Source organism: Camelus bactrianus, chromosome 19 (genome assembly GCF_048773025.1).
Source record: "Camelus bactrianus isolate YW-2024 breed Bactrian camel chromosome 19, ASM4877302v1, whole genome shotgun sequence".
Classification (NCBI taxonomy): Eukaryota; Metazoa; Chordata; class Mammalia; order Artiodactyla; family Camelidae; genus Camelus; species Camelus bactrianus.
This window is the reverse complement of record NC_133557.1, coordinates 20,954,429-20,978,036: the sequence shown is the minus strand read 5'-3', so window position 1 is coordinate 20,978,036 and position 23,608 is coordinate 20,954,429. Positions and strand designations below refer to the sequence as shown.

Below are 23,608 nucleotides of genomic sequence, written 5' to 3'. Positions count from 1 at the left end.
GGCACCGACCAACCTGGGCACCTGTCCTGGCTCCCTCACTTGCCAGCTGTGCAATCTTGGGCAAATGACTTTCTGACTCTGAGCCTGGGTTTCCCCATCTCTCTCCCTCACTCTGGGCCCTCCCTCACTCTGCAGGTGCGGACAGGATTCCTGATGAACCTGATGGGTGTCCTGCTGCTCAGCCTGGCCATGAACACCTGGGCACAGACCATCTTCCAGCTGGACACCTTCCCTGAGTGGGCCAACATCCACTTAGCCAATGTCACCGCCCTGCCATCCACCTTGGCCAATGACACATTTCGGACCCTCTGAGTCCCCCTTGGGGACTCTCTTTGGGCTGGGCCCTCCCAGTTTTTGCCATCACCTGCTGCTAGGACCCTACAGGATGATCAAGCAATTCTTCTCTGAGATCCAGTACGCAGCAAGCAAGGGTGACCTCCAGCGGTCCACTTGGGTCTACAGGTTCATTATCTAGGGTATCTTTTCCTTCTCTATCATGCAGTTCAGGGCCCAGATACCTCCTAGATCTGCCACTTGAAAAACAAACCCCTTTAACTCTGAGCCGTTCTGTGGTTAGGAAGCCAGAAAGCCCAACCGCAGCGACAATAAGTGAATCTAGAATGGCTTCAACACCTGGGATGAGGGGCACAGCTACTATCCCTCGCTGACTAGGTTACACTCTGGAGAGACCATCTTGCCTGGAGGGGCCACCTTGAGTCAAGAGGCTTTGGGGGCTGCCATGTTCCCGCCCAGTCGTCCCCGCTGTTCAGAGCCGGTGTGTGTCCTGCTGGGCGGAGGCCCATTCTGTGCCGGTTGTTTGAGTATCACCCCTACCGGTACCCAGCAGCCAGGGTTGCTTTCAATTCCTGGAGATAAGGGGAGGGACGGATGACTTTCCGAGGACATGGAGACAGTGCAGAGCCTCTTTGCTGCTTCTCTGGGCTCCCGAGCACACAAGGAAAGTTCTAGACCTTTCTACCCAAGCTTTTTAGGATTTTCCTGTTTAATCTGATTCAGTGTGGCCACAGTTCTGGAGTCAGGCCAAGTCTGGGCCCTGCCCTCTCATGGGTGGCCGGCCAACGGCCCCACCCAGCCAGGCCCCTCCTGCGTGGGTCCCGCAGGGGCTTTGTGGCTGCCGGCGTCTTTTTCTAGGAGCCGGGCTTTGCCTGCCCACCCCTACCCCCCCGAGCAGTAAGCATGTTTGATTAGTCAAGGCCACATTTTTCAGGGGTGAAAGAAAAGCCAAGGTAAATCAGGGCCTTGTAAAAGGCCAGGGTCAAATGCCTCAGGCAGGGAAATATAATTCTCTTCTACAGACAAGGACAGCTTAAGACTGCCCCTGAGCTGGTGGCTGGCGGAGCCTGTCCTAGAGGATTTGATCCCTCCTTGTTTCAGGCAGGAATTCACTCGGCACCCCCAGTGAATAGCACAGCTTGGACCCAACAGGTGCTTGGGAAGTGTCTGGAATCAGTGGCCAGGCATTAGCCCAGCATCAGAAAAGGCGCTGGCTGAGGGGCCCAGAAAACTCACCGCCTGCTTCCTACGCCTCTGAGGGATGAGATTCCCCGAGCAGCTGGGGCTGGGGAGGAAGCACCCAGGGGCTGGGCGTGTTTTTAGAATGGCACAGTGAGTCGTGGATGTTTCCCTTGGGGCAGGGAGAGGGAGGAGGGGGCCCTGTGGTTGGAAAATGAGCTCCCAGTCCTTCTTGTGGGGGCACTACAAGATTTAGTCACAGTTACAGCCTGCTGGGGTTAGGGGTGCACTCCTGTAGGACAGGGGAGGGGAGAAGTTCATTCACAGAGAAACCCAAAGGGCTTGTAACCAGGTGAATCATGATTTCAAATACTTTTGATTAAAAATGCTATAAAATAATGTTAATTGAACACTGGGCCTGGAGATTGTTTGCCTTTGTGGACACAAAAGAGCTTCAAAGCCTCAAATTCTGGAACTTGGGGTTTCACAGAATTTACTTCCCTGACCTCACTTCCTGACTGCTCTCCCCTCTCTACTCCACTCCTGCAACATACTCAAACTCATCTGCCTCAGGGCCTTTGCACATGCCTGTTCCCTTGGCCTAGAACACTTTGCTGCCAAATATATGCTTGTTTCCTCATTTGATCCAGGTATCTGCTCAGATGTCACCTCCCCTGAGAAGCTTCCCAGACCATCGAGTCTAAAATGTCACCCTCATTACTCTTTATCCCCTTTTCTTGTTATATTTTTCTTCTTAGTATTTAGTCAGGACACTATATTGTTTTCTTGTTTCTTAACTTTCTCTTTCTCTAGAATATGAACTTATGAGAATACAAACTTTATTTTGTTCAGTGCTGTGACTTCAGTACCTAGAACAGTTTCTGGCACACAGTAGGTGCTCAGTAAACATTTGATAAATGAATCTATATCAGAATTTCTGAGGAAGCAGTCTCACTCTTCCATCTGGGGCGTATTTGGCTCATTTCTTTATTCACTCGTTCTTCCATTTATTCATTCAACAATTCAGAACCTGTTATGTGCTAGTTCACTGTCCCTACCCACTTGAAACTTAGCCAAGGAGACAGGCAGTAGGCCAGTAAACAAATAAATAAAATGACTCTGGGTCATAATGTGGACTAAGAATAAAATGAGACTGGTCAATGTGACAAGGCTACTTTAGCCGGGGTGGTCAGGGCGGACTTCTCTGAGGAGGTGGTGCTAGAGTGAGACCAGAAGGTGTCAGCCATGTGCTCTTGGTGGTGTGGGAGGAAGGGGGATGACAGGGGTGGTACACAGTCATTGGAAATTTACCAAGAACTCATCTGAAACATACAAGAACACTTGGAAGTCAAAAGAGACAAAAACAAACAAAACAGAACACCTGTTTTAGTTACTTTGATTGCATGACAAATCACCCCAAAACTCAGGGCCTTAAAACACAATAATTTATTGGCTCCCATGTCTGCCTTGGGTCAGAGTTCTGCAGGCATGGTTTTGTCTCTGTTCTGCATGGTGTGTCTGGGGCCACCCAGCTGGGGGTTTAGCTGAAACTGGGATGTCCGTGATGGTTGTGGACCATCCAGGGTCATGTGGCTTGTCCAGGAGTCGAGCCTTGACTTCTGTATGTGACAGTGGGCTTCTCAGAAGGCAAAAGTAGAAGCTACCATGGCCCTTAAGGCCTGAGCTTGGGAGTCCAAGAACAGCAATTCTGCCACATTCAATTGGTCAAAGCAGATCACAGGGTTAGCCTGGTTCAAGGGTAGGGAAATAACTCTACTCCTTGATGGGGGGACTGGCATCCACATACAGGGGAGTAGACAACTGGCCACCAGCTTTGGAAGTCTTCCACCATACCACTCAAGAGAAAATTGAGTGAAACTTACGAATATGCTGTTCTAAAGTGGCCAGGAGGTTTACAAGGAGATGCTGAAACCAGTTGTAATCAAACAAATGCAAGTGAAACCAAGATTCAATAATATGCCAATCAGACTGGCCAAAAAGTAGAAAAGCGGACAATAAGTGATGGTGAAATGGGAGGAAACAGGAACCCTCGTTTTCTGCTGAAGAGATAACAAACTATTACCATCATCCTGGCAAGCAGTTTGGTGGTAATTGGGGGGATTCATTATCTGCATTCCCTATGGTCCAGTTATCTTATTCTTGGGCTGAAATCCAAGGAAAATTATCCCATGGGTCCGTGGGGATACAGTGGAGGAGGATATTTGTGCTACTGTTGTTTGAGATACCAAGGAGCTGGAGGCCACCTAGGTGACCATCACCAGGGAAGGGGATGCATTTACATAAAATATGGAGGAGGCACACTTGGCAACACGGCAGCACGTAGAAGCGATGAAACATTAAGTGATAGGGTGGACATGTATCTACTCCAGCACGTACGTCAAATAGAAGTGCATAGAGTCACACGGGCAGAGGAGTGGAAGTGGTGATGGTAAATGGGAAAAAAAAAGGTGAACAAAAGTCACTGAGCGAGTTCAATAAGCCTGTTGGACTCCTGGCTCCACCCATAACATCTGTATGATCTTAAGCAGCTCCTTTACAGTTTGGACTTTGGTTTCCCCATCTGAGAGATGAGAGTCATAGTCAGGATCTCAAAAGGTGTTAGTAAGCACATACACTAGCTCATGTGAGGTGAGTTGAGTAGTGGGTCTAGCGACAAGGTGTGGGCAGATGGTTACATACAGAAAGCACAAGGGAAGTGTAGACCCTGGTGATGGGTCGGGTGAGAGGGCTAGTCATGGAGAAACACCTCCCACCCCAGGGTCAGAGGACAGCTGCCGACCTGGAGCTGGCAACTTTAGTCCAAGGATGCATCCAGTCCTTGATGACTCCGTAGGGATGCAACTGCCCTGGGTCTTCCCTCCCTCAGCTCTCCTGCTAGGGCTCCCCAGTGGTCAAACCCAACTGTATTGGTCAGGGTTCTCCAGAGAAACAGAACCAACAGGATGTGCATATATGGAAAGAGTTGCAGTTCAAGTCCAAAGGCAGCCTGCTGGCAGAATTCACTCTTGCTCAGGAGAAGTCAGCCTTTTGTTCTAGTCAGACCTTCACCTGATTAAATGAGGCCCACCACCACATTATGGAGGGCGATCTGCCTTATTCAAACTCCATCTATTTAAATGTAAGTCTCATTTGAAAACACCCTCACAGAAAGATCCAGAATAATGTTTGACAAAATAGCCGGACACCATAGTACTACCAAGTTGACACATAAAATTAACCATCACACCAACAGAAGCCAGAATGCAAGGGAGTCTTTTGATGTAGCCCATCCAGGTCCTTCTTAATCATTGTTTACACTGATTACATGTTGAAAGGATAATATTTTGAATATCTTAGGTTGACTGAAATATTTTATTAATTTCACTTTTTCATGTGGCTACTAGAAATTTTTAATTTACATTTGTGGCCCCCATTCTGTTCCTATATATTAGAGAGCACTGCCTGTTTGATAAGATTCTAGCCCCCACTCTCCTCCACATCCTCAAACCAGCTGGAGGATGGCAACATTCTACACTTGTGAGCTGTGTCTGTGACTCTAATATTCTTTGGGCCTCTGATCATGATTCTAGATCTGAAAATTTACCACTTCCTCTTCCTGTTCTGTCTTATGGCTCTGAATCCTCCACCCAGAAATTCCCGTCAACAAAGCTCATTCTATCTTTGATGATTCAAAACCCCTTCCGGATGTTGTGGGCCTTAGACTCAGGCAGAAATGAGCAGAAAGGACTACCCACATGTGCTGAGAAAAACCAAAAATATCTTCTGCCCCTTCCCTCCCTATGCTCCCATCCTCCCAAATCTTACGTATCCACTAGAGGCCTTCGAGAAATGATCAGCATGGTCCCATCAGTGCCCTGGTGCCGGTGCAGAAACTAGGCAAATGCTGGTGTCTTCCAGGACTCTCCCCTCTGACCAGCACAGCGCCCTGAAGTTTCTCGTGTGATGGGACCCAGGCCAGGGATACGGTCCAGTGGGCATCACAGAGGCCCGTGCAATTAGGTCTGAGAAACCTGGGGCTCACTCAGGCCAAGCTGTCAGCCCAGGTCGGAGGGAGCAGGGCTGGAGCATTTGTATATTGTTTACTGGACCCTAAGAAGTAGGAAATGGTAGTCTCCTCATTAAAGCAGAGTACACACAGCTTCAGAGAGGGACAGTGTTGTTCCGAAGGTCACACGGTACAGTAAGTGGCAGAGCTGGCATTTGAGTGCAGGTCTGCTGCCTGCAGCTCAGGGCCCCCGCAGGTCAGAGGAGCGGCCAGCAGCTCCCTGCATGGGTCCCACTGAGGCCCCCTGCAGAGGTTACTAACTGGCAGCCTCACCGGCTCCGGCCCACAGACCTACCAAGGTTAGCCTGCACCATGGTCTCTCATTTTTAAAAAAAAATGCCAGCTTTTAAAACTTGGAGACTTTTACATAAAAATGGGAATAACTGGGAAAAAATGGGGATGACTGACATCTTTGGAAAAACTGGACACCCTGGTAAAGTTGGGCCTCATTTTCAAGGGGCTTCAACCCTCAGCTGGAGTGGAATAGAAGCCGCCCTTTGCAAAGGGTCTGCATGCGGCAGTTCCCCGCTGTTTCCACCCGGCCAGCTTTGCCCCTGCAGGTACGTGTGCTTCCTGCCCTTGGTCTCCTCTGTGTGCTCAGCTCTTTGCAGACTTGGCAGCTGGCCTGCCGTCCTGGAGGGGCTTGTGACCTGGGAAGAAGTTTAGGCCCTCTGAGGGCCACAGGTGTCTCATCCAATTGTGTGACTATGAGAATGCCACTTCCCTTATCTGGGCCATGGGACAGCCTCCTTTAGGCCTGAGCGAGTGACCCAATGTCCTTAGAAGGGAAAAATGACAAGGATTCTGGAATATTGTGTAAGTGTGCCCCCTCACTGATCCATCCTGAAGGATGAGGGGCAGGGGCTCAGGAGAGGCCTCCTGGAGGAGGCGGTCCTGCTGGTAGTGATGAGGCACAGAAACACTGTGGAGGGGGAGGGGAGTGTCTGCTTTCCAGGTGGAGATTGGCTTTCAGAACTGCCCCAAAGTGTACCTGCAGGGCGGTGCTGACGGCAGAGCCCACAAACAGGGGCTTCACGTTTACTGAGTGCCTGCAGAGCCAGCTGCATCCCAAGGTCACCATGAATCTTGTGAATTCTTCCCTCCCCTCCAGTAGGGCACAGTAGCCGACTGGAAGACTCTGGAGCAGGGTTGCTGGATATAAATCATGGCTCTACTTGTTACTAGCTGAGTGGCTGGGTTAAGGGACTTAACTCTCTGGATCTTAGTTTTCTGAACTGAAGAGTGAAAATATCAGTCCCTACCACGAGGGGCTGTGTGAGGAATGGATTGAGTGAATTCGGATAGAAACTGTTTAGAAGCGTGCCTGATACTTGGCAAGTGCTCAGTAAATGTTAACCGTTATTATCATGCCTCCTTCAGAGGGGGAAAGTAAGACGGAGAGATGAGGTCACCCGCCCAAGATCACCCAGCTAGAGAGGGACAGAGCTGTGATTTGGAGCTAGATCCGCATTGGGCTAGAGACAGGAAGGGAGCTGAGAGGGAGACCAGAGCCACTGATGACTGGAAAGAGTCTCAGCAGAGATAGTTGTCTCCTGTGGGTTTCCACCTTCTAAGAGTTACGGATCAGCCTCTGCCTGCAACTGCGCAGGGGGAGGGAAAGGGGAAGCCCAGATGAGTTCTAATCCCAGAACTACCACTGATGAGCTGTATGGCTTCTCTGTGCCTCAGTTTCCTCTTCTGTGAAATGGGACTAATTGTACCTCCTGACTATCAGGATTAGAGAGGTTGCTTGGAAAAGGCATGTTCTCTCCTCCCACCCCTTCCACTGGATCTTGCCTGGGAGAGGATGAGGCAGCTTGCCCAACCCCCTGGGAGGTGGGCCCAGGCAGGGCGGGACAAAGCCACCAGGAGCACTTAAGGGCAGAAAAGCAGAAGTGACAGTTTCCCAAGTCCTGGAGGACACATTTTCCCTCCCTTCATCTGCCGTGGTCGCTGCCTGAGCCCGCCTGCCAGGATCCGCAGCTGTTCAGGGAGCATGAGGGCCCTCCAGGGAGCAGCAGAGCACCTCATCCAGACTGGGTAGGTCTGGGGACCTTGGACCCTGGGGCCATAGGCAAGAAAACAGTCAGTGGTCAGGCCTGATGGGGCTGAGAATGCAAATGAAATAGCGTCTCTCCCTGTTTCTCTCTTTCATTCCCTCTCTTTCATCCGTGCTTCTCTCTTTGCGACTCCATCATTCCCTTGGGCCAGCTGTCCTCACAAGACAAGCAGCCCAGATGTTATCCTCACATCCTCAAGGACTGCTTGGAAACTGGGTTCCTCCCTGACAACGCAGTGAGAATAATCGTGTGGAAGGTTCTGATTGGCTCAGCTTGGGTTATGTGGGTTTAGGATGGCTTACTCTGATTGGCCCACCCGGGAAGAGTGCCCACCCCCGTGGGTAAAGGGGTGGAGCCTATTAGCAGTTGAAGAGTTTGTAGGGCAGGGGCATTGGGCAGACACACAACCCTCCAACTCTCTTGATAGAAGTTCTCCCAATTTCCTTGAGTGCAGGTGGAGAGTCTGGTACCTGGGGCTTTGCAAGGCCCTTGCCCTGCTGCAGGCCGCCTGGATTGCCTTCTCCCGGCCTGTTCCAGCCAGCTGTGGCCAGCTGCTGACCCAGCTCCTCCTGTGCGGGTCCCTGACTGTTGCTGCTGCAGGTCTGACCTACCATTGGCTGGTGTCCTCGCTGCTCTATCCTCTGGAGCCCTCGGCTGTGGTGGCCACCATCTGTGGCCTCCTAGTGTTCCTGAGCCTGGGTCTGGTGCCTCCAGCCCGCTGCCTGTTTGCGCTCAGCGTGCCCACCCTGGGCACGGAGCAGGGCCGCCGCCTGCTCCTGTCCTGGAGTACCGCCACCCTGGCCGTCGCCGTGGTGCCTAACGTCTTGGCCAACATGCACGCAGCTGGGCAGGTGCTGAGGTGTGTCACTGAGGGCTCCCTGGAGAGTCTGCTCAACACCACTCACCAGCTGCACATGGCATCCCGGGCTCTGGGCCCTGACAGCCAAGTGGGCGGCCAGGGCCTGATGCTCCAGGCCCAGGACAATGGCTCTGCCTTCCAGCTCCACATGCTCAGGGTCACTCAGCAGGTCCTGGAGGACTTCTCCGGCCTGGAGTCCTTGGCCCAGGGGGCAGCCCTGTGGAGTCAGCGGCTGGTCACAGGGCTCCTTATGCTGGGCCTCCTGGTGGACTCAGCCTGGTACCTCCATCGCTACCTGACTGACCTGCGGTTTGATAACATCTACGCCACACGGCAGCTGGCTCAGCAGCTGGCAGAGGTCGGGGCCACACACCTGGTGTCCTCCCCGCCAGCCTGGCTGCTCTGGGCGGCCCGGCCGAGGCTGTCCCAGGGGGAGCTGCTGAGCTGTCTCCTAAGGCTGGGTCTGCTCACCCTGCTCCTGGTGTCCACGGCTGTGACGGTGGCCACAGACCATGTGGCCTTTCTCCTGGCTCAGGCAGCTGTGGACTGGGCTCAGAAGCTGCCTGCTGTGCCCATCACGCTCACGGTCAAGTACGATGTAAGTGCAACAGCGGGAAGGCGGGCATAGTCATCTCCTGGAGGGAAAGGGTAGGGCTCATTAAACCCTTGACTCAAAGTGGAATTTTATTAGCCTTCAAGTCACAGTCCTCGGAAGAGCTATGAGATCCAGGGGCACTGGCAAATGCTCTATTTAATTCCCATGACAGCCTGATGCAGTGGGCTCTCACTGCCAGTGAGGATACTGGTACCCGGGAACATCGAAATAATTTGCTCCCCCTGTCCCCCACCAAGGTCAGTCTTCACACAGGGCAGCATGTCCCAGTCTCATTTTTCTGACTTGTACAAACCGGTCGATCCTCCTTACCCTACAACGTTACCGTAAGTCTTAAAATGTGGTAGTCTCCAGAAGTACCTAGTAGGTTGCAGGCCACACAGTACGTGTTTAACAGATAGTGGCTACTATGACCCGCTCACATCTGCATACGACGGACTGGAGGAGGGCTGAGGAATGGTCTAGATCAGGAGTCTACCAACTGCAGCCCTGGGGCCAATCCTGCCAGCCTCCTGTTTTTGTAAATTGAGTTTTATTGGACACAGCTGTGCCATTTGTTTATGGATTGGCTGTGGCTGCTCCACGAAGGCAAAGCTGAGTCAATGCAACAGAGATTGTAGGTTCTGCAAAACCTAAAATATTTGCTATATTAATAATAACATAAAATATTTACTATCTATTTACTATTGGTTATATTTACTATCTCATAAAGATTTGTGGGTTTTTTTCCCTTGGCCACATATCTTTTTATTTTTTTTAATTTTAAATGGTGAGATCTCACATAAAAGTCCATAAAACATACCAAAACTCAGACCCTGAGCTAATAATATTAATAGCTAATATTTATTGAGCATTTATTATATACTAGGAAAGTGTTCTTCAAATTGCATGAAGTCAATTTAATCAATGTAGGGGCTTATTCTCGCTGTTTTTTTTGAATGAATTACAATAGACTAGAAATTTATTAGAGTATATTGTAGGTGATGGGGATGTATTATTCTACGAAAATTTTCTTCATAAAATGCATTTCTTGCTGTCGGTCACAGTAAAGAAACATGTTAGGCGATGTACTATTACCTGATCTTCTGTATTTCATCAAATCTAAGATGCCATTGATTGCAAACCACGCCATCATTTTATGCATCATTAGATGAGAAAAGGCTGCCAATTAAACCATGACAATGCTTTATCATTTAGATTTTTGATTGTATTCGTATAAAATAGTTCACTGATTATGTAATACAGATTTACTTTATCATCTTTCTCATGGAAAGATAACAAGAAAAATAGTAATTTTGTGAAGGTTTTCCTAAAACGTCCTCCCATGCAAGCCTGACTCTGGAATGACTCAGGCTGAGTTCTTAAGAGTCTGTGGCTTTTTCACTGTTCTCTGTGCCTTCGAGTGAGAGAGAGCACTGGGGATCCTCCACTGTGGTTTCCAGCATTTTCCTCCTAACTGCGGACACCTACTCTGCAGGTTTTGCTGCTGGCACCCTCTGATCCTCTCAGAAAGCAAGAATTAGCACAATGGCCGAACCCAGTTCGGAGTCATATTGATTTGAAGATGCGCTTGATCTCAAAGATGTTAAGATGTGGGGAAAAAAAAATGAATCCCAGAACTGATGAAACAAGATAGCTCATTTAATCGCCACTGTGATCCAGGAAGACAGAAATTACAATCATCACTATTTTATTGATGAAGACACCGAGACTCAGGGAAGTTAGTGAATCTGTCCAAATTCATCCTACCTGTACGTGGCAGAACCAACCTGTGTCTGTGACTCTGGTGGGCCCTAGGCAGGTTGACTTTCATGGACTCTGTTCTCCATTAAAAATATGAATAACTGCATTGGTATAATGACTAATATATTAATACTAAAAGGACAAATATATTAATATTATATAGTTCTTCACCTTAGCAGTCTGTATTTTAATTCTGATTTTAAAAGAAAATAAGACATTTTCGTAGGCCCCTCAAAGTACTGTGGGTCCCCAGCAACTGTACCTAATGGAGTTGTCTGTAGCAGAACCAGGTTCCAACCCACGAAGTCTGGCCCTAAAGCTCAAACGGTTAAGCTCTGACCTCCCTGCCTCCCTAGACACCACTCTTCTTGCTCCAACATGCCCCAAGGAAATTGGAGAGCCTAATACTTACTAGCAGGATATTGGGAGACCACCACCGGCTGGGACTAACCCTTGGGTGGGCCACGTGTAATCCATGGTGTGACCTTAGGTTGGCATCTTTTAAATGAGGCTCCCACTGGGCTTGACCTCATAAAACTGTGCTTATTTGATGGACTAGAGCATCTGAGGGATTCACTAAGGGCTCAGCAAAAAGTATGAATTTGTTTTCTCTGAAATATTCTCTGCCAAAAGAATAATAATAAACAGGTAGCAATTGTACAGTGCTTTTTATTCAACAGAAAGCCCATTTCAAACACCTGATGTCATTTGGCCATCCTCAAACCCCTGGAGGCCAGGGTTATGTCCAGGCCCATTTTGCAGATGAGGGCAGGGAAAGTTGGACCCGGCCAGCCCTACAAGTGGCCGTCTGTGCTGGGGGGCAGGGAACAGCTGGGGTGTGTGTCCACTGACTTTGCTTTTTCCTTCTTTTTGAAGGCTGCATACACAGTCCTGGGCTTCATCCCCTTCCTCTTTAACCAGCCACCTCCGGAGAGCCCCTTCCTCTCCGCCCACCACTCCTTCCACTGGGAGCTCCGCTTCACCGCCGCTGGCTGCCCGCTGCTGCCCGCCCGGCGCCCGCACACAGCCGCGCCCCTGGCCGCGGGCGCCCTGCAGCTTGTGGCTGGCTCCACCGTCCTCCTGGAGACCTATGCCCGCCGCCTGCGGCACAGCATCGCTGCCTCCTTCTTCACAAGCCAGGAGGCAAGGAGGGTCCGCCACCTTCATGCCCGGCTCCAGCGAAGACACGACAGGCTCCAAGGCCAGCAGCTGGTCCCAGGCGCTCCATCCTGCTCCTGACAGCTGGGCCAGGCAGCAAGCATCCAGCACAGCTAGACAGGCCTGCCGGATGGATATCTGGATGAACAGAGAGCAGTGGGGCCAAGGAGAAAGAGCTTTGGAGTTGCCCAGACCTGAGTTATAACCTTGGCCCTTCGGCTGCCTCCCTGTGTGACCTTGAGTAGGTCACTTCACCTCTCTGAGCCTCAGTTTCTACATCTGCATAGCGATGGCATAATAACAATTGATGTGACCAACTTTCCACAAGGGAATGTGGGTAATGACGGAGTGAAATATTGGACGTGAAAGGCCTTGATAACCAGAAAAGGATGGTGCAAAGTGAAGACCAGGAAGAGCGGAGACACCCACAGTTCCTCGGGGCCAGTGGGGGGTCTGCCCAGGCTCCAATCTGTATCCACTGCTTTACCAGGTGGATGGAGACTTTGCATCCTGTGTCTAAATGCCTCTGGAACTTATTTATATGTCCGTGAGTCTTCTGAACTTACTTAGAGTAATTTTATATATTAAATAAAATCAACCAAATCAAGCAAATGTATATAGTAAATGTATGTATTAAATCCTAAATTAGATTATCCCTCCTTGGCTTCAGATTCCTTCAGGAGTTTCCCATCTAGGGTTGCCAGGTTTAGCAAATAAAAATATAGGACACCTGGTTCCATTTGAATTTCAGATAAAAAACAAATACAGGTTAAGCGTAAGTACGAACTGAGGATACTTATATGAAACCTGTATCTGTTTATCTGAAATTCAAATTGATGAGTAATCCGTATTTTGTCTGGCAACTCCAACCCCATCGAAATTATTAAAATCGCAGCTCCTTCCCCTGTGGGCTTGGTATTGCCTGTTTTTCCCTCCAAGTCTTCCTCTGTCCCTCTCTCACCTGCTCTTTTCCCAGGAATCTGACCTCTGTGAATGGGTATCACACTTGCCTTAGAGGCGGATACTTTTGAGATGTGAATCAAGCAGTTTAGAGTTAAGAAGAGAAAGAGAGATTGTTGGAAGGACCACTGCTGGGAGTATGAAATACTGAGACACCGGGTTGGGGAAAGAGGATTTTACAGGGGAGTGGTGTTTTACTTCCCTTAGGGTTTCCTTCAGAAACTCCAGTAAAGATAAAATTACCTTCCCTTTTGGTCTATGTTGCTGCCTAAGTGTTTATTTGAATACCAGGACTCAGTGGCTCGAGCCCCCTGCAGGTCACATGTCATCACAGGGGAAGACACGTAAGTGGAGCTTCAGCCAGGGCATCGGATCTGTCCTTTGATGGAACTGACATCCAAAGGCACATATCAGTGGTTGGGTTTGCAAAAGGATGGAAAACAGAAATACTACCGCCTGCCCCTTCCCCCCAGCACTCCCAGCTCTGGGGTATTTTTAGGCTGTGAGTCACCAACTGCAGTGAGCCTGGCCACAGTCCAGCCACTTTTCCACCCACTCCCCAAAGGTGTTTGTCCTCATTGCTAAGAGGCACCATCAGCCTCCCATGACACCCACCCCCCATCACAGCTCCCTTTCCCACAAAGCTGCCTTGTTGTTCACTTAGGCAGCGACTCATCTGCACTTTAAAAATTGTCCAAGTAATATATGAATCCCTGTCCTTATAAAAACCAGAGCATTACAGATAATAATAGCTAGTGTTTGTGGGGTGCTTATGATGTGCTGGGAGTAGGCTAGTAAATGCTTAATGACTGGTTCTAAAAACTAAAAAGAAAAAAGAAAGTGCTCATTTGTAGTGTTTGCTGATATCCATGGTATAAACACTCCCACCAGGTGATTTCAAGCGACCCACATGGTATCACTGGAAGCAGGATTTGAAAAAGATGCCCACAACTGGCTCCCACGAGCTGGTGTGGGCTGGCTGTCATCGGTTGTGCCCCAATCTGTGAAAACCTTTATGTACCTCACCTTATTTAAACCTCACAGAAGTAGATGAAATTGTATTATTGTTAGCCTTCTTTTAGAGGTGAAACAAATTGAGATTCAGAGAAGTTAACTATTTTCCCAAAAGTCACACAGCTAATAAGCTGCAGTCAGAGCCGGGAGTTAAACCCAGAATCCCTGATCTTAATTGGCAGCAGGGGTGGGCATCCAGCACCAGCTTCTAGGCACCTGGGGCCAGGCGCACCCAGGGGCAGTTACTCAGCCTGCTTCTGGCTTCCTGCGTAGCTTCATTGGAAGTGTTTGGAACAGACTCCATCTGGGAGCCCTTCTCTGAGAGTGGCAACATCTCCTCCAGCCAAGGTTGGGAGTAAGATGAGGCCAGTAAGACACTTGGAGCACAAAATCAAAGGAGGCGCTCGCTCTCAAGGTTGTGTGTGTGCAGGGGCTCTGCCCCTCCCCTTCTCTCCCTGACTGTCTCTCTCTCTCCCACCCCTTCCCTCTCACTGCAGCTGGTTATATAAGAATATAACCTTCCCAGAACCCCCTAGGATTGGCCCTTTGTGATTCATTTACTAGAATTAGTCTCTTGCTTATTCCCAGCCCGATCACTGTTAGGGGAATTGGGTTTATCAAGACCAGCTGAGATGTTTTTCAAAGGATGGGTCACAACTCTGGATCAGGAACCAAATTAGCAGATCGCAACCAGTATTTCTAAAACATGAAATAGAATAGAAAATATTAGCATACATTGCTTATGGTAAACATAGGCATAATTTTGTAAAACTTATTTCAGCCCCGTGTGCTTGTGTATGTGTGTGTGTATATGAGACGCTATATAAAATTTATTTTCTGTGGGTACTGGGCAAAAAGAAAACTGGTAGCTTAAGTGAATTTGGGGGGATGAAATTGACAATGGACTAACAGAATGACCACCAACTCTGCTTAAATGTCAAACTTGGGGATGCAGTCCCTGAATCTCTACCTGACTCTCACCCTAGACTAAATATGGCTCTCCAGTACACACTGCCATAATACCTTCAAAACTCTTATGACAAGTGTAATTATCTGTTTGTTTGCTGCCTTCCTCCCTTACTTGACCGTAAGTGCTGGGAGGCCAGGGATTAAGTCTTTGGTGTTCACAGTGTCCCCCTAATGGAAATGATGTGAAAAGGACAGGGCCTGGTGGAGAGTTTAGAACTAGATAGATCTGGTTACAATGCTTACTTTATCCCTTGTTGTCCATTAACACCAAGTAGATCACTTCACCCCTCTAAACCTCAGTTTCCCCATCTGTAAAATGGGAGCAATTATGCCCACTTTGCCTAATTCAGAGTTGACTGTTCATTACAATGACCCAGATGAGTCCCTAACACAATAGGAGACCATCAGTGAACTGTGTCTGGGTCCACAGTAGTATTTGTTTAATGAATGACTGCATGAGTGAGTAAATGAATGACTATGTGTGTGCACAGGTCAAGGACTATCTTATTCACTTCTGCATCTCTGGGATCTGGCATGGAGCAGGTGCTCAGTGAATGTTTGTTGAATGACTAAGTGAGCCTCTGCTTCCCCACTAAACAGGCATCACCCCCACTCTTACCTTAGGAATCATATGCCCAGGACTGGAGGCATCTGGACTAGGCACTGAGCTGAGAAAACAGTGGTCTTGTGGATGGCTGACCTGACTGTCAAACACCAGGCTACTGGCATCTCCTAGCCTACTGTTTCTCCTATTATTAATATTTTATATTAATATGGTACATTTGTTATAATTAATGAACCAGTATTAATGTTATTATTCAGTAAATTCTATATTCAGTTTCCTTCAGTTTTTACCTAATGTTCTTTTTCTATTCCAGCATCCCATTCAGGAAGTCACATGACATTCAGTTGTCATGTCTCCTTAGGCTCCCCTTGGCAGTGACAGTTTCAGATTTTCCTTGGTTTTGATCATCTGGACAGTTTTGAGACATTACTGGTCAGGCTTCCCCTCAATTGGGATTTTTCTGATGCTTTTCTTGTGATTAGACTGGGGTTATGGGTTTTTTCAAAGAAGGTCACAGCGGTAAACAGCCATTTTCATCACATCACATGAAGGGTGCCTACTATCAACATGACTTGCCACTATTGATGCAATCTTCATCACCAGGCTGAGGTGGTGTCTGCCAGAAGTTTCTCTACTCTAAAGTTACTTTTTCCTCTCCTTTCCATTCTTCCTCTTTGGGAAGAAGTCACTAGACACAGACCACACTAAGAGGTGAGAGTGGGGATCCACTTCCTTGAGAGAGGAGGAGCTACATCAACTACTCGAAATTCTGCATGTGAGATTTCTCTATCCCCGCCCCCCATTTATTTATTAAGTCCTTTATTTATATACGTTTGGAATCAGCGATACCTACTTTATACTCTGGGCTATAATCTAATACTACTTAATTTTGTTAGCCAATTGTTCTAGCTTTGCCCATTGGGAGCTCTTTCGGTTGGCTCCTGTATTTCTCTGACGTATCCCCATCAATGTGGGGTATTGGATGTCAGTGGTGAGGACGAGGGAGAAATAATAACTCCCGAATATTTGGTTTTAGCAGCTGGGTGGGTGTTTTAGCAACTGGTGCCCTTACTGCGATGAGGAAGACTAGAGAGGGATACGGTAGATTATGGGAAACTAGAGTTCCACTTTATACATATCCAGTGCATTGCCAAGTACTGCCCCCTGCTGCTGGCAACTGAACAGCTCAATTAGACAGGAGACAGAGCTGGCAGGCTTAGGAGAGAAGCCCGAAGAACCACTTGCAATTAATATAGCTAAAAGGATTGCTCTGGACCACACTCAGGGAAGACTGCCACACCCTACTATGGGGAGGAGGCATCCAGGACTTAACTGGCATTTGCTACCTTAGAAAAAGTGAGTATGGGACAGCTGGGGTTGGGGTGGGGTCAGGGTGCATAAAGTTGGGAGTGTTGGGGTTCTGCTTCTGCATGGCCCCTGATTATCTGCATGACACTGGAAATCATTTCTCTCTGGACCTAATTCCCACATCTATAAAATGAGAATAATAATACTTGCCTAGCAAGGGCTGTGGGAAATAATGAGTGTAAGGCACCTGCTGTGGTGTTTGGCTCCAAGTAGGGTGCTTTGCTATTATTACTGATGAAGACCCCAGAGAACATTGCAGAGAGGTAGTACACATGGTGAGTAAGAATGTGGACTCCATGGACAAATTACTAGGTTCAGATCCTAGTACCCCACCCCTCTTACTACCCTATGAATCCTTGAGCATGTTATTTAACTGCTCTGGGGCTCAGTTTCTTCGTCTGTAAAATGGGGATCTAATAATATCTTCCCTATAGGATGTTGTGAATATAGAATTAAATAATACTTGGTAAAGCACACAGAGTATCACCAGGCTGTATTAGGTGCTTCATCTACATCAGTCATCATTCGTTATAAAGACTGACAGTGGGGGATGTCTTGGACCCTGGCTGGTGCCCCCAAAATACTCCCCTGCCAAGTTCACTCTCATTCATTTCTTGCCCATTTATCAGATCTGTAGAGAGAGAGTTTGGGGTCCAAACTCAGACATAAGGAGAGGGGGAAAATATATGTATATATTGTAGCGCCACCTTTAGGAAGATTGCTCTAGTGAAGAAACGTTTTTTCATTCATTCAACTACCATTCCGCACCTTTTCTGTAGCATGAACAGAGTTAAAAATTTCTAACTGGTCTGGGACTTGTGACTGACTCAGTCCTGGAGATGGGAGATATCCTTGTGGGAAGGTGGGGCTCACCCTCCAGGAATTTCAGGTATTCTTTAGGAGGAAGAAAAGAAAACTGGGAAAAGTAAGCAGGAGAAAGTGAAGAGGTGACAAGAAGATGAGAAAGTCTAAGAGGAGACAGGACCAATCCAAGTCTAGGTGGGCAAATACCTTCCCTTCCCCGCAGCTCTGGGCCTCGGTTCCCCATTTGCCAACAGCAAGGCTGAGGTTTCTGCCAGAGAAAACGCAATAGAATCCCAGGATCCTGTTGGGAAGCCAGCGGGTCTCTGTCTCCTCCCCGCTTAACCAGCGGAGCTGCTCCTGTAGAGAAACAAGGGAGGAAGCGAAAGCGCAGGGCAAAGGCGCGAAAGCAGGGCGCCAGACACCACTGCGTCTTTTAAACAAACCCTCCCTACTGCACCCTGCATCCCCCACCCGACCCCGAGCGTCCAGGGTACCGTACCAGCAGCTGGTGGAAAGAACTGGTGCTGGGCTGGGGCAACCAGAATCAGCTAAGCGGCATCATTGGAGAGGACAAGCTAACTCCAGCCGAGGAGCCTGCCTGGGGTGCTCACGGAAAGCAGAGGGAAGACGACCAGTGAGGCGAAAATTGGTCACTACGCACTTTATTGACTGGCTACCCCCGTTTAGAGACCTGAGCCCCTCGAAGCTGGAGAGGGGAGGTGAGAGCTGAGAGGGCTCCCGCAGTCTGCCTTGTAGAAGCGGCGTTCGGGCGCCAGGTTCACGGATAGAGAGGCGCCCTACAACCCAGAACACGCTCCTGCAGTAAACCCTGCCCCGGGAAAGACTGCGCTAACTCCAGCTTAACGTCCTCTTGGGAACCTAGCAGCACGCGCCTATTTCCAGATTTCCCGGAGTCCCCAGCGACCCTCATAGCGGCAGTGAGACCCTGCACGGAGCTGGAGAGACCAGTTTAGCTGGAAACAGCTGCCGGATTCGCAGCTTCCCGCACGGAGAGCATCCCCTGATCTCCCGAGGACACCTTTGCAGCTGGGAGTAATTCCCCAATTGGCTGCTGCCTTCGGGGTGCAGCGCGGACAACTGGGAATGGAGAAACCTACAGAGCACCCTGAACGCGCGAACGCGTCGGTTCTGGGCCCCATGCCCCGGCCTCCGTTGGCTATACAGGCAGTGACCTTGACCCTGGTTCCCCTCGTGTGCGCCGTGGGCATGGCAGGCAACGCCATGGTGGTCCTGGTGGTGGTCTGGAGCCGCCACATGGTCACACCCACCAACTGTTACCTGGTGAGCCTGGCCACCGCGGACCTGTTGGTGCTCCTGGCAGCCGGAGTGCCCACCGTGGCCGAGGCGGCATCTGCCCGTGTTTGGGTCTTTGGCCACGCAGGCTGCCTGGGCATCACTTATTTGCAGTATGTGGGCATCAACGCTTCCACAGGTTCCATCACCGCGTTCACGGTGGAGCGCTACCTCGCCATCTGCCGTCCTCTGCGCGCGCAGGCTCTGTGCACGGTGCCACGGGCCAAGCGCATCGCGGCGTCGGTGTGGCTGGGCACCGGCGCCTACTGCATGCTCTGGGTCTTCCTGGCGGACACGCGCGAGACCTCGTACGCCGACGGCGTGCAGGTGCAGTGCGGCTACCGCGTGTTGCGCTCTCTCTACCTGCCCGTCTACTTCCTGGACTTTGCGCTCTTCTACGCGCTGCCCCTGGGCCTGGCCACCGTGTTCTACGAGCTCATAGCGCGCGTCCTCTTCGCAGGGCCGCTGCCTCCGGGCGATCCGGGACGCTGGGGCTCTGGGCACCAGGGTGGCCCCACTGGCCAAGAGCGCTTCTCTTCCCGCGGCATCAGAGGTGCCCTCAACTCCCGGAAGCAGGTAGGGACCTCCCTCATTCGGATGCCTGTACTGAGCCAGCAGACTGGTGGATGCAAGCTTGAGCTCTTCCGGAGTCAAACTCAAGTTCAAATCCCGGTTTTGAGAGACATCACTTCTGCCTTTCTGAGCCGTAGTTTCCTCTCCTGTTGTGTGAGGTAATGGCAGTGCCGATCACGTTGGAGTGTCCACAGAAATGGCCTAATCCATTTAGAGTCAGTGTCACAAGCTAGACGCTAAATTCATGTTGGTTTATTATTAAACTTCCTCAAAGACTACCTGCACCATACCTGTTACTCTCCGTCTTCTACCTATGGGGAAACAGGCTCAGAGAGGGGGAGTGACTTTCTCAAGACCATATTACTCCCTCAGACCCTAAAGCTGCCTCAGTGCTCTGGGACAGTCTGAGTGCCCGGGAGGAGGATGGGTTCTGGGGAAATGGGGGAGAAATCCAGCATTTACTGGGCACTTACTGTGTGCCTGATTTGTGATGGTTCCTGATATTATCCTTGTTTGGGAGGTTTAATATCTATTTTTATGGATAAAGAGACAGGCTTGGAAGGGACAAGGGAACAAGAGAGGTGACACAGCAAGGGAGCTGGGTGCAGGAACCCAAGCATTGTATCCTCCACCCCCGCCCCAGCAGAGTGGCGTCCCCAGGGTTTTCCAGGAGGAGAGTTTTCTGGTCCCAACTGATCTTTATGTTCAGCCTTCCACCCCCACCCTCAGCTCTTGGGGGCGGAGGGAGGACACCTCGTCCTGGCTGAGTCACTCCTGAGTCAGGCAAGGGCTCTCTGCGGCATCTCCCTGCCTCTCTGTTGGGCACACTGTAGGGGGCTCTTCCAGCTGCCCCAAACAGCCCCTTTGGTTCATCCTGCTTGCAGGCACCTTAGCTCAAAGCAGTTTTTAGAGGCAAGAGGGCAGGACATGGGCTGAGCAGGTTTGAAATATTAACTTTTGGGTCCAGACAAAAATGCAACTCCTTTCCTTCCACTGGCTTGTTTACTACTGTTTACCACCTTCTGGCTCAACCTGGAAGGGATCAACCTTCTGCCTAACCTATGGTTTAGGTGAAACTTCTGGTGGTGGAAAGAGTATTCCAGACCTGGTTCTGGTCCCTCACATTGCTAATGTCTTGCTGTGTGGCTTTGGTAAGTCACGTCACCTCACTGAGCTTTGATTTCCTCCTCTGTAAAATGAGAATAATTATAGTGCCCATCCACCTCAGTGGTTGGTGGTGAATATTATAAATTTGGCATAGAGTGAGTATTTGATATATGGTACAACATATTATTATTGTTTTGTTGGGGCATTAATGTCTTTTTTGATAGCTGGGGAGAGGGTTTATGGACCGAGTGTTCCTTTCATGCCTAAGAGAGTCCTTGCAGAATGCAATGTACAGTTCCAACAGGGAAGAGGCATTAGAGGAAATCAGAAAGCCCAGTGTAAGGTGGAGATTAATAATAATAACAGCAGCAGCAACTAACACTTATTGAGTATTTGCTGTGTGCCAGGCACTGGTCTCAGTGCTTTACACAAGTTTCCATTTTGAATTTTTACAACTCTAACAATGGAAACTGAGTCACAGAGAGTCTGCCCAAGATTACAGAACCAAGGTTTGAGCCTCAGCAACCTGGCTGTAGATCAACCTTCTATCACTGCTATCCAGTATTTATCACCCAAATTAACCTAAAGGGATGAAATGGGATCTGAATTTGGTAAAATCAGGAGCCAAGGCCTATGAGGTGATTCTGAGATTTCATGGTTCCTGGAGACTATCAGAGCGCAGAAGTTTATTGACTTAGCCAGAGCCTAGCCTCTTAGGATTGGTTGCTCAAAAGAACCAAACTCATGGACCCTGAGAAGTAATCATATGCTGGAACATTCCAGGCTAGCTTCTTTCTTGACTGAGAATGTTCTCTCTCCTGTATTCTCCAGAGCTGATTGAATATATCCAGGGTTTTCTGGACAGAACCAGTGCCAGGACTATTTGAGCAATTTAAGCTCCAGTAAGTGAACTTTTACTACCCACATTTTGGTCTCTGAAGGGCCACTGAGGACGCCAGGATTAAGGGCACATGGGCGCTGCAGTCCTCCCCGGTGTTAGGGATGTCCTGTCTCCGTTGACAGATGCCCCTGTGACAATTTTGTACCAGAATTTAGAATCTTTTGGAACACATTCTAGTGTGTACCTCCTCTAGGAGGCTTTATTTAGTCTAAACTGTCAGGGAATCGCTGGCCAAAATCTGAAGAGTTAGGAAGTGAACAGGGGGGAGTGGGGCAAAGGCGGTCAAGGGCAAAGGCAGGAAGGAGTGTCAGGAGGGAGGGAGCGGGGTGCGTGAAAGAGCCGGAGGTGAGCACGCGGCTGGGAAGGCTGGGCAGAGGAGGACGAGGCTGGAGAGAGAGTGGCATGTTGAAGGCAGGACGGCTGGTTTGTGGTTTGGGGACCCAGGGTTCTAACCCAGCTCTGAACCTCGTGTGGTTGCAATGGTAGTCACAGAGGTTATGTTAGCAGCGGTAGGACAGCAGCAGTGATAACCCACATGGCACCTATTACCTGCCTGGCGCTGCTCTGCGTTCCTTGATGGCATTGACTCCTTCATCCTCACGTCCACCTATGATGGCGGCAGTACTGTGTCTCCATCTTACAGAGCAAGAGACTGACGCTCAGCAGATGAATGAATTTGCTTCCAGTACACAGTGGCCCATCCAAAGGCTTTGGAGGTGGACAGAAGCTGGGGGGCTTCCCAGTCAAAATGACTTGAGCAGGGCAGGGAAGGGTGCATAAGGGTTTACCAGGTGAGGATGGAGTTGGAGGGAGGGCACACATGAGGGCACAGCTCAGTGAAGCCCGGATGCTCTTTTGGATCACTCTTGCAAGCTCACAGGGAGAGCGGGCACCCAGGATTTTCCCTTGGCACTCATGCCTTCCTTTCTTCCTCTCTTACCTGGCAGGTCACCAAGATGCTGGTGGTGGTGGTGGTCCTTTTTGCTCTGCTGTGGCTGCCCTACCGCACCCTGGTGGTGGTGAATTCCTTCCTGAGCCCCCCCTACCTCAACCTCGGCTTCCTTCTCTTCTGCTGCCTTTGCATCTACCTGAATAGCGCCATCAACCCCATCGTCTACGCCCTCATGTCCCAGCGCTTCCGGGAGGCCTTCCATGGGCTATTTCAGTGCAGGCTGACCCAGCCCAAGCTCCCAACCCAGGAGGCCACCCTTGTTTACTGCCCTGTCATCAAAGACTATTCCCAGCACAGACTGCGTTCTTGGAAGGAACCAGGGAGCCTGATGTCCAGACAGGGAGGGGATCCTGGCACCTCAGGGTAAAGCCCATCCTCTTAACCCTACTGAGTAAATGGTTCTCTGTGCATTTGGGGAAACATGGCTGTTGGAGGAGAGAGTGGTGTCCAGGGCTGTTCGGTAAAGGTGCACAAGTTTTGCACTGCACAAACCTAGAGGGTCACTGTTCATTTCCCCTAAAAGGAAGGATTTGGGTACCAAGGGAACCAAGATAAAGAAGGTAGCATTGAGGTGGGAAGATGGGGCAGAAAGGGAAATTAGGGTCAGATGTGCCAGAGGGTGTGTGTGTGTGTTTTCAGTAGTCTAGGCAGCTGTAGGACCTCAGCAAAGTATTATTGGCAAGGGGGTCCTTTTAGGGTCTCCACTTGCCATCCAATAGGGCTCAGGAAAGACTCAGAGACCTCTTACAGCATGGGTTAGGGTAAGAGGATTTACTGTGTAAATAATAAGCTTCAAGTTTACGGTCAGGGAGGAAGAAAATGAGTGGCTCCCCCATCCTACCATTACCCCATGGAGAAGATTGAGGGGCCCTGGGGGACCTTACTGGACTCACAGTGTAAGTTTTGTTTTGGTGGAGGGATTGCACCCCTTCTGCTCTCCCTTCCTATCAGGAGCAAGTCAAAGCATCCTCATCAGTGAAGGGACACAACAAACTGCCTGGACACCAGGCAGAATGGACGGGGGCTGCCTGTGCTTCACAGGAGTTAACTAGGAACTCCAGCTGCCCCGGGGTCATTGGGAACCATGGGAAGGTTCAGTCCCTTCTGCT

At 49.7% G+C, this 23,608-nt stretch overlaps 2 protein-coding genes and 1 pseudogene across 4 annotated transcripts in view; all 3 read left to right on the top strand.

The window, feature by feature from the left end:
- The window catches only part of SLC13A3 (solute carrier family 13 member 3), a 90,720-nt gene extending 88,837 nt beyond the window's left edge, over positions 1–1,883 (top strand). For all 3 annotated transcript variants that reach the window (XM_074347360.1, XM_074347359.1, XM_010958640.3), the window contains exon 13: positions 136–1,883. In XM_074347360.1, the coding sequence (XP_074203461.1) occupies positions 136–312 (177 nt within the window). In that variant the 3' untranslated portion in view covers positions 313–1,883. The remainder of the gene's footprint in view (positions 1–135) is intronic.
- A 667-nt stretch (positions 1,884–2,550) lies between these two features.
- OCSTAMP (osteoclast stimulatory transmembrane protein) lies at positions 2,551–16,675 on the top strand. Its single transcript, XM_074347361.1, has 2 exons — positions 2,551–9,056; positions 11,691–16,675. The coding sequence occupies exons 1-2, from the start codon at positions 7,893–7,895 to the stop codon at positions 12,051–12,053; spliced, it is 1,527 nt and encodes a 508-aa protein (XP_074203462.1). The 5' UTR covers positions 2,551–7,892; the 3' UTR covers positions 12,054–16,675.
- A 1,186-nt stretch (positions 16,676–17,861) lies between these two features.
- Positions 17,862–22,866, top strand: LOC105071978 (thyrotropin-releasing hormone receptor pseudogene; annotated as a pseudogene).
- The last annotated feature ends 742 nt before the right edge of the window (positions 22,867–23,608 follow it).

Excerpts from the sequence above, each read along its gene's own strand:
- OCSTAMP (XM_074347361.1), top strand. The coding sequence starts at position 7,893 with ATGGCTTACTCTGATTGGCCCACCCGGGAAGAGTGCCCACCCCCGTGG. Across the intron at positions 9,057-11,690 it reads CGCTCACGGTCAAGTACGAT|GCTGCATACACAGTCCTGGG; the intron begins GTAAGTGCAACA and ends TTCTTTTTGAAG.